General features: G+C 38.7%; 2 protein-coding genes across 2 annotated transcripts; one reads left to right on the forward strand and one right to left on the reverse strand.

Annotated features, from left to right (window-relative positions):
• Nucleotides 1-87: 87 nt before the first annotated feature.
• Nucleotides 88-6,339, forward strand: LOC112516593 (hexokinase-2). Its single transcript, XM_025123727.1, has 9 exons — nucleotides 88-601; nucleotides 1,857-2,001; nucleotides 2,103-2,285; nucleotides 2,781-2,855; nucleotides 4,085-4,240; nucleotides 4,323-4,421; nucleotides 4,957-5,087; nucleotides 5,258-5,339; nucleotides 5,749-6,339. The coding sequence occupies exons 1-9, from the start codon at nucleotides 330-332 to the stop codon at nucleotides 6,097-6,099; spliced, it is 1,494 nt and encodes a 497-aa protein (XP_024979495.1). The 5' UTR covers nucleotides 88-329; the 3' UTR covers nucleotides 6,100-6,339.
• A 1,772-nt stretch (nucleotides 6,340-8,111) lies between these two features.
• Nucleotides 8,112-9,289, reverse strand: LOC112516120 (probable 3-hydroxyisobutyrate dehydrogenase-like 1, mitochondrial). Its single transcript, XM_025123131.1, has one exon. The coding sequence runs from the start codon at nucleotides 9,240-9,242 to the stop codon at nucleotides 8,316-8,318; it is 927 nt and encodes a 308-aa protein (XP_024978899.1). The 5' UTR covers nucleotides 9,243-9,289; the 3' UTR covers nucleotides 8,112-8,315.
• Nucleotides 9,290-9,776: the final 487 nt, after the last annotated feature.

The raw sequence follows: 9,776 nt of genomic DNA on the forward strand, positions 1-9,776 counted from the left end.
ATATATATATATATATATATATATATATTTTTTTTTTTTCCTGGCATATATATACACATCTTGTCTCTTTCCTTTAGTTCTTTCACCGATATTATTGTCTCTTTTACCCTACTCTTTCACACTCATTCATGTCCCCAAATTCTATGTTTTTGAAGCTCCCATTTCTTTTCATTTAGTGGGGTTCCACCCAAAACCACAAATTCAACTCAAATCAAGTTCAAATCTTTGATTTCTATAAGGGTTTCAAGAAAAAGCTTCATCTTTGTGTTTTCTGTTTGTGGATTTCTCTTTCCTCGATCCGTGTGTTTCAGCTCTGCAAATTTCATAATATGGGTAAGGTAACGGTGGCGGCGGCGGTGGTTTGCGCCGCTGCTGTCTCTGCGGCGGCGGTCTTGGTGGTTCGCCATCGGATGCGGAACTCCGGGAAGTGGGCAAAGGCTATGGAAATACTGAGGGTGTTTGAAGACAAGTGTGGGACTCCGGTAGCCAAGCTCCGGCAAGTTGCCGATGCTATGACCGTCGAGATGCACGCCGGACTTGCCTCCGATGGCGGCAGCAAGCTCAAGATGCTTATCAGCTACGTTGATAACCTCCCTACTGGGTATATACATATACATATATATATATATATATATATATATACATACAATCTGTCATATACGTATATTCATGGAGAATATTCATCACATACTGAATTTTCAAGATTGGGTTTGAATTCATATTGGGTGAAGTTGACTTTTTTCAATTTCGATTTGATTGAATTCAATCAATTTTTCCCTATTTTGAAGAATTTGAGTGTGTTTCAGAACTTCCAAGATTTGGGGGATTGCACTTACTGTTAGATGCAATTAGGGTTCATGATATTAAGGTGTGATTTTCAAGCTTTCTTTAGAATTTAGGTTAATTTTGACTGGCTTTCTTTGAGATCTACTCTTGGTGTAGCGTTTGTAAAAAGCCCCAAGTTGTGTGATGCTTATCTGTGGCAAAAGATGATCAATGGTCTTAATGTACATTTAGTCTCGTGAATAACCGATTCTTGATTTGGGTATTTGAACGAAATGGTCGCCCCCAATGCACCAGGATCACGGACCCTAGGCTTTGCAAGGGTTTGGGCTGCGGTTGATGTCTTGAACCGAAACCAAACAAGCCCGTTATATTCTAGATACAGGTGGGATGTATGCAGATCCGTCCTCTACTATGAGGGTAGTTGTGGGAGAGTAGAACGGTTGTTTTCATTAAGACCCCCCAAACTTATAAAAGCGTGCGAAAAGGTAAACGTGCATAAATTCCCTTGTAATATGCTTAAAGATTGGTTTGGTGACTATCGTCCACAACCTTCGGGTCACGAAAGGTGTATTGAACAAGTTCTTTTCCGTAAAAGATTTCTTGGAATCTTGAAGGATTGATGTTTTTGTTACTAGAGTCCGCCAACACAAGATATCTTGATCGTAAAAGATGTCTAGGAATCTTGAAATAAGAACGTATTGGTTTCTCGTTCTAAAGGTGTCGCTTTTGGAAGTTTGATGGTCTTCGTTTGTTCGTTTATACCCGAACGTAATGAAGTTTGTGCTTGCTTTTAGTTCTAGACTTGCTTTACCCGATTCTAATGGATGCAAGCTTTGCTTTGATATTTATCGAATGGTTCTTCTTCGTTTGCTTTTCGGTGTGAATGTAATCTTGTCTAAACCCGAACACCACTCATTTGTTCCCAATATTCCTTCAGTTTGGTCTGTGAATAGGGAAAACCGAAAAGAATGTATTTCAAGATTTCTTTGTGTTTGATGTATGGTTGATTTGAATAGTAAATGCATCGTGTAGATTATCTAAGAACTGTCGTGATTCGGTTGTTCTTCTAGGGACGAAACTGGAATTTTCTATGCTCTTGATCTCGGGGGTACAAACTTTCGTGTTCTTCGTGTGAAGTTGGGTGGACCGGAAAATGTGAAGAAAGAATTTCAAGAAGTTTCGATTCCTCCGAATCTGATGATTGGGAAATGTGAAGTAAGTATTCTCCATCTCTTTTCTAACGAACGGAGTTTATGACACTGGTTTACAAGATTTAATATGATTATTTTCGTGGTATTTTTCGGGGTTTTTTTTAGGATTTATTTGATTTCATCGCTGGAGAACTTGCGAAATTTGTGGCTACGGAGGGCGAAGAAATGCAAATTCCGGCTGGCACTCAGCGAGAACTCGGGTTTACGTTTTCATTTCCCGTCAAGCAATCATCAATTGCAGGAGGGACTCTGGTTCGATGGACAAAAGGCTTCAACATTGAGGATGCAGTGAGTCTTGAATACGATTCTTTCACTCTTTTACTTTTTTACCCTTTTGTGATATTTACGATATAAACCTTGAGGGCCAGCTCAATCGACAAATCGCCAGTTTGAGTCTCTTTCGGGCCACTTAGAATTCTCCGGGTCCCATGGATTAGTTGAGATGTGCGCATGCTGGCCCGGATAGCTATGAGTACAAAAAAACGACAATAATATCTAAAAATAGAAAGTCACCCACGATTTTGACCAATCAAAACATGATAGTCACTTGGGATCTGCTGCTTACGTTGTCACCGTTCACAAACGAAGATGATTTCTAAAGAACTGAAGACAAATTCTGGTTTTCATGTTTGCATCCATCGTCACCATTAGAGAAAAAACACCAATGAGATTGATTTCAGTCCTCGAGATTTGTAATTGTTGAAGGGTATTTTAGAAATTTCAGTATAGTCACGCGGGCAAGTGTTTCTGTTTACGCAGTTTTATTGGTTTGCTTGATAATAGGTCGGGCAGGATGTCGTGGAGGAGCTGACGAAATCGATGGAAAGGGTTGGCCTTGATATGCGTGTTGCCGCGTTGGTAATTTGATTTTTCTCTTTAGCCCCGTTTGGTAAGCTTTAAGCTAGTTTTTCGAAAAGCTAATTCAGATAGTTTTCCAATAAGCACTAGGTGTTTTTTTTTCTCACTTTTTCCAATTATGCCCCTGATTGTTAGGATCTCGTAAATTTTCGACTTGTCCTGTTAGGTTATTTTACGTCGTCGTCTAGCGTATTAGCTAGTTTTTACCGAACATATTAGTTTATTAGCTAGCAGCTAGTTTTTTAGCTGATGGTTAAGGGGCGTTTGGTTTGCAAGATTCCGATGGAATCTCAAGAAACTGGAATGGTGAATTCCATTGACCAAATTTTGTTCCAGCGTTTGGTTTACGTTCGGTTTACGTTCGGAATGGAATTGAATTTCACACATTCCATCATTCATGGATTTGGTCATTCTACTCATTCCATCACAAAGGAGAAGGAACTGAATTTCATTCCATCCCATTTTCTTATTGAAAAGACAAAATTACCCCAGAGTGAATTTAGACCCTTGATCACTTTTAATCCCAACAAACTCCCATGAATTGCACTTTAGTAGGGAATTGATTTAGTGTATCTCATTAGTGTTGGCCTAGTGCTTCTCTTTGATTAGGATTGATCAAGGGTGGAGATCCCTTCTTATCCTTCTCACCATAACTTTCATTTTCACCAGAACCCAACCCTTATATTTAATATTACATATATAATATATTTATAAATTATATTTTTTATTTATATAAAAATTATTCTTTATATACATATAAATATAATATATATGTATATATATCTGTAATTTACTCTTGATTTAATAATTGGTAATTTACATATTTTTCACATTAAATGTTAGTTTTATTATTGTTCATAATTTAAGAAAAAAACAAATTCAAAAAAGGGTATTTTGGTCATTTTCATTATTGCTTTCCGATTCATAAGCTACATTTCATAAACCACACAAACAAATTCCAATTCATTTGACGGATTACATTCCATTTCATACCAACCAAACACTTGGTCAAACCTAGTACCATTCCATTCAAATTCCTTTTTCAGATTCCAATTCCTCTGACAGATTTCATTCCTACAGAAAACATTCTGCGAACCAAACACCCCCTTCAGCTAGTTTGCCAAACATAGCATTTGTCAATTTCCCGCTCGATCCGCTTACATGAATAATGTTAAAGGATCAAGTCTAGTAAGACTTCAGTATTTGTAATTTCCGTGTTGAAAATGCAGGTGAATGATACGGTCGGAACTTTAGCAGGGGGACGATATAGTAATCCCGATGTACTTGCTGCTGTTATATTAGGTACCGGAACTAATGCTGCATATGTGGAGCGAGCAAACGCGATCCCCAAATGGCAAGGCCTGCTTCCCAAATCGGGAGAGATGGTTAGCGACTTGCATATCGCTCTCAAGTGTGCGTTTGTTTTTCCGGTGGTCTTTTTCTTACCTTTTTTAAAATCCTTTTTAGGTTATAAACATGGAATGGGGCAACTTCCGATCGTCCCATCTTCCGTTGACGGAGTATGACGAAAATCTTGATACCGATAGCTTAAACCCCGGAGAACAGGTACGGATTTCTAGTTGTTATCTTCAGGACCCTATGGGATTAGTTGATGTGCACTCAAGCCTGGTCACGATTAAGGGTGTAAACGAGCCGAGTCGAGTCGACTAGCAGGTTATTTGAGCTTGGCTCGAAAAAATAATGTAAGGCTCTAGCTCGAATACTTTTTCGATGTTTGAGCTCGAACTTGAGATCGATTAACTCGTTTATTTGCTCAAGCTTGATGATTTTTATATTTTGTTTGGTTCAAAAAATGTATGCTCGAATGGCTCGACTTGATTGTAAAGTTTAATCGAGCTTTGAACGTCGAGTCGAACATTGGTGTTGTGGAGCTCTACTCGTTAAGTTAAACGAGCTTTATTTTGTGTTCGAGATCGAAAATTATTAAGCTCAAGCTTGAGTAGCTCGTTAAAAGCTCGACTCGTTTACACCCCTAGTCACTGTTAGCCAAAAAAGAGATCTCTAGTTGTTCGTTGACGGTTTCCTTTTTTACGGTGGTTTGATTTTCGTCTAGAGTCTATAATGTAATCCCTCTCGACAGATATTCGAGAAGATAATTTCTGGCATGTATTTGGGAGAAATCGTGAGGCGGGTCTTGTTGAAAATGGCTGAAGAAGCCGAGTTTTTCGGTGATATCGTACCATCCAAACTGCAAAAGCCGTTCATATTAAGGTACGATATATTTTAGAGTCCATAGTAATTTATTTTGTGTTCGGCCTCTTAATCTTAGCCGGTAGACCCTACTTTTGAGCGGAATGTCCTGGATTCGTTTGATTTGATGAAGTCGGTTTCATATATGATCCCAGTTACATTTTTACATAGATTGGTTCGTATTGATGCAGGACCCCGGATATGTCTGCGATGCACCATGACTCGACCCCCGACCTCAAAGTGGTTGCAGCCAAGTTGAAAGATGTTCTTGAGGTAATAAGGAGTTTTTAGTGTTTGGATGGAAAAAAATAAATACTTATGCCGGTTTGGCACTGGTAATAAGGAGTTTTTGATAAGTCATTCCCTTCTAACTTATTAACTTATTCCGGTATGGTATCGGTAATAAGGAGTTTTTAGTGTTTGGATTGAAAAAAAAAAGAAATACTTATCAGCTTATTACGTTTTGATACCGTCATAAGCTAATCCAAACACTTTTTATAGAACTCTGGTTTGACACCACATAAGTTAATAAGCACTTCTACAACTGAACTCAAATCATTTTGGTTTCAATGAGGTCAGTTTCTTTTTTAAAAATACACACACACACATATATATATATATATATATATATATACACACACATATATATACACATATATATTTATATATGATTTAATTGCAGATATCCAACACTTCTCTAAAGATGAGAAAAGTGATTGTGGAGCTCTGCGATATCGTTGCGACTCGCGGTGCTCGCCTCTCGGCAGCCGGAATCCTCGGAATCCTCCAAAAAATCGGTAGGGATACCGTCAGAGAAGGAGAGGAAAACCAGAAATCCGTGATCGCAATGGACGGCGGGCTGTTCGAACACTACACAAAGTTCCGGGACACGATGCGAAACGCGATGAACGAGCTGTTAGGCGAAGAAGCTTCTAAGAACATGGTGATCGAGCTATCGAACGACGGTTCTGGGCTTGGAGCGGCCCTGCTTGCGGCCTCTCATTCCCAATATCGTGAATACATCGAGTCTTGATGTATCTTTTTTGTACATTTGTCACGTTTTTTTTTCCGCCGGCCAGGGGTTTTTCGAGGACCTTTTTGTCTTTTTGACATTTGTTTGCAAGAGTCCTCCCCATAAGTTATGGGGGCTGCAACATACAAGGGCAGACCCTTGATCTCTTGTATTGTTGTTTTAAGGTTATTGTTATTATCATATCATAGCGAATAAATCAAGACATTGGAAACTCGATATGTCAAAAAGTCGCAGGTTTGAGTCATGGAAACCAAATAAACCCAGTATATTTCACACAGTAGTAGGGTCGATAGACCCAGTATATCCTACACAGTGGTAGGGTCCAATGATATATTTTAGTAAACTTAGTATATCCTATACAGTAGTAGGGTCGAAAGACCAGTATATCCTACACAGTAGTAGGGTCGAAAGTCCCAGTATATCCTACACAGTGGTAGGGTCCAATGATATGTTTTGGTAAACTTCATATATCCCATACAGTAATAGGGTCGAAAGACCAGTATATCCTACATAGTAGTAGGGTTCAATGATATGTTTTAGTAAACTTAGTATATCCTACACGGTAATAGGGTTGAAAGACCAGTATATCCTACACAGTAGTAGGGTCGAAAGACGCAGTATATCCTACAGAGTAGTAGGGTCGAAAGACGCAATATATCCTACACAGTCGTAGGGTCCAATGATATGTTTTAGTAAACTTAGTATATCCCGTACAGTAGTAGGGTCGAAAGTCCCAGTATATCCTACACAGTAGTAGGGTCGAAGACCCAGTATATCCTACACAGTAGTAGGGTCCAATGATATGTTTTGGTAAACTTAGTATATCCCATACAGTAGTAGGTCGAAAGACCCAGTATATCCTACATAGTAGTAGGGTCCAATGATATCTTTTAATAAACTTAGCATATCCCATACAGTAGTAGGGTCAAAAGACCAGGTATATCCTACACAGTAGTAGGGTCGAAAGACCAGTAGTAGGGTCCAATGATATGTTTTGGTGAACTTAGTATATCCCATACAGTAGTAGGGTCGAAAGACACAGTATATCCTACACAGTAGTAAGGTCGAAAGAGCAGTAGTAGGGTCTAATGATATGTTTTGGTGAACTTAGTATATCCCATACAGTAGTAGGGTCGAAAGACACAGTATATCCTACACAGTAGTAGGGTCGAAAGACCAATAGTAGGGTCCAATGATATGTTTTGGTGAACTTAGTATATCTCATACAGTAGTAGGGTCGAAAGACACAGTATATCCTACACAGTAGTAGGGTCCAATGATATGTTATTTGTTCTGTGTTCAATCAAGACTTCGATAAAGAATTACTACCATATTGATATTCTCTTTCTTCCTATTCGGTACAAGTTTGACAACCATTAACTAATTTATTACTTAGTTTATTGAAACCTTTGAGCTAACTTTTTAAAAATGCTATTTCGAATAGCGTTTAAGGGGTCGTTTACCAAACACTTATTAGGTAAGCGCTTATTGGTAAAATTTAACACTACTATTTACTTACCGGACAAGATTTTAGTCCATCAAAACGATATTGTATGCAACAATTTACCCAGTAAGCACTTACCGTAGTAATAGTCGTCTCCCTCACTTACCGGGTAAGACTTTTGGTCCTTGTCTCGCTCTTACCGGGTAAGATTCTTGGGTCGTTATCATATTTGGTAAACGACCCATAAATCAATTTTAGGGGTTTTCCCTTTTTTTCCTTTCAATTATGCTTATTATACTTTTTGAATGTTCTTTTATGTCATTTTATAGTATGATATAACTTTATCAGTTAGTTTTTACAAGTTTAACAGGGTTAGGTTCACGTGAGATCAGACTCTTTTCGTGAGACAACTTTTTTATACTTGAAACTTCACAGCAAAACACTGTGAAGGTAAAAAAACCGAACCTTCACAGAAAAAGCATTATGAAGGTTACTTTCAAAGCGTTTTGCTGTAAAGCTTCAGATGTAAAAAAGTTGTCCCATTTCAAATTCTTGCCAAATGGGTACTTGTGAAATTCATTCTCTTTGTCATCCATAAAACTGAAACAATGGTAACTGCAAATTCTACTACTTATGATCACATGAACTAAAGCTATGAAACTTCAGCAGCATTCATACATTTCTGATAAGAACAGATTATTGGGAATTTGGGAGTACATAATCACATATGAATACATGATTATTCTAAAGATTTATAGAAGATTTTACCGATTCACATGTGCATTTCAAGGCTCGAATTGTTAAGCCTTTCAAGAGCTAAGATCAAAGCTTGGGTTCCCAAATCACCTTCACCATGAGCCTTCAGAGACACATAAAGCTGTTGAGCCAATGCTAAACCTGGCAAAGCAATCCCCATGTTCTGACATTCTCGCAAACAAATCCCTAAATCTTTAACGAAATGATTCACATAAAACCCAGCTTCAAAATCCCTTTTCAAGATCCTTTGACCGTACAAATCTAGGGATTTTGACCCAGCTGCTCCTGTTGAAATTGCATCCAAATAGAGGGATAAATCGAGCCCAGCTTTGTGTGCATAGATCAAACCCTCGATTAATCCAACCATTGTTGAAGCAATTGTGATTTGATTTGCTAATTTTGCGAATTGCCCTTTACCTGGACCACCCATGTAGTTAACTTTCCCCAAAAGGGTGAAAATTGGATTCAATCGTTTCACGGTAGATTCATCACCTCCGGCGAAAATTGATAGCGTGGCGTTACGAGCACCACGGTCTCCGCCGGAAACTGGAGCGTCGATTGAGAAACATGACTTCTCGGCGGCGGAATTGGATATTTCGACGGCTAAGGAGGGTTCGGAAGTGGTCATGTCGATGAGGATTCCGTTAGGGGAGAGACCAGACAGGGCGCCGGAGGTAGGGTGGAGGAGGACATGGCGGACGTCGGAGGGGTAGCCTACGATGGAGAAAACGACGTCGGATTGGGAAGCGACGGCGTGAGGAGAGGAAGCCCAATTTGCTCCGATGTCGAGAAGGGATTGTGCTTTGGATTGGGTACGAGTGAAGATGGTGAGAGTGTAGCCAGCTTTGATTAGGTGAGAGCACATAGATTGGCCCATAACGCCGGTGCCGATCCATCCGAGACGGGTATTTGAAGGAGTGATGATTTCGCCGTTGGCGGCCATGGCGCCGGTGGAGTTGGGGAGGATAGAGGAGTGGAAGTGGTGGACCGAACGGAAGAGTGACTTTATTCTTAACGAAAAGTACAATAAAAACCAATGAACTTTCTTGTTTGGAATGATTAAGTCCTTAAACTTTTTTTTGGAACAAATAAGTCCTTGAACATTTCAAAACATATTAAATAAGTCCTTGGACAATTTTTTGGAACAAATAAGTCTTTGGACATTTCAAAATATGTTAAATAAGTCCTTAAACTTTCCAAAAAATGTTAAATAAGTCATTGGACAATTTTTGGAACAAATAAGTCCTTGGATATTCCAAAAAATGTTAAATAACTCCTTGGACAATTTTTGGAACAAATAAGTCCTTGAACAATCCAAAACATGTTAAATAACTTCTTGAACTTTTATAAAACATGTTGGATACATTTTTATGACTTGTACAACTAGTTAAAGTGGTAAAATAGTGAAAAAAAATCCGGAAAAAACCCAAATGAACATTCATATTTTGAACGATAAAGTGGTAAAATAGTGAAAAAA

Source organism: Cynara cardunculus (assembly GCF_001531365.2).
Source record: "Cynara cardunculus var. scolymus isolate 2C chromosome LG 8, CcrdV1, whole genome shotgun sequence".
NCBI lineage: Eukaryota > Viridiplantae > Streptophyta > Magnoliopsida > Asterales > Asteraceae > Cynara > Cynara cardunculus.

Bases quoted from the DNA above. Each gene is read 5' to 3' on its own strand.
- LOC112516593 (XM_025123727.1), top strand. From the start codon at position 330: ATGGGTAAGGTAACGGTGGCGGCGGCGGTGGTTTGCGCCGCTGCTGTC. The intron at 2,002-2,102 runs GTAAGTATTCTC...GGTTTTTTTTAG, and splicing joins TGATGATTGGGAAATGTGAA to GATTTATTTGATTTCATCGC. The intron at 2,286-2,780 runs GTGAGTCTTGAA...GCTTGATAATAG, and splicing joins GCTTCAACATTGAGGATGCA to GTCGGGCAGGATGTCGTGGA.
- LOC112516120 (XM_025123131.1), bottom strand. From the start codon at position 9,242: ATGGCCGCCAACGGCGAAATCATCACTCCTTCAAATACCCGTCTCGGA.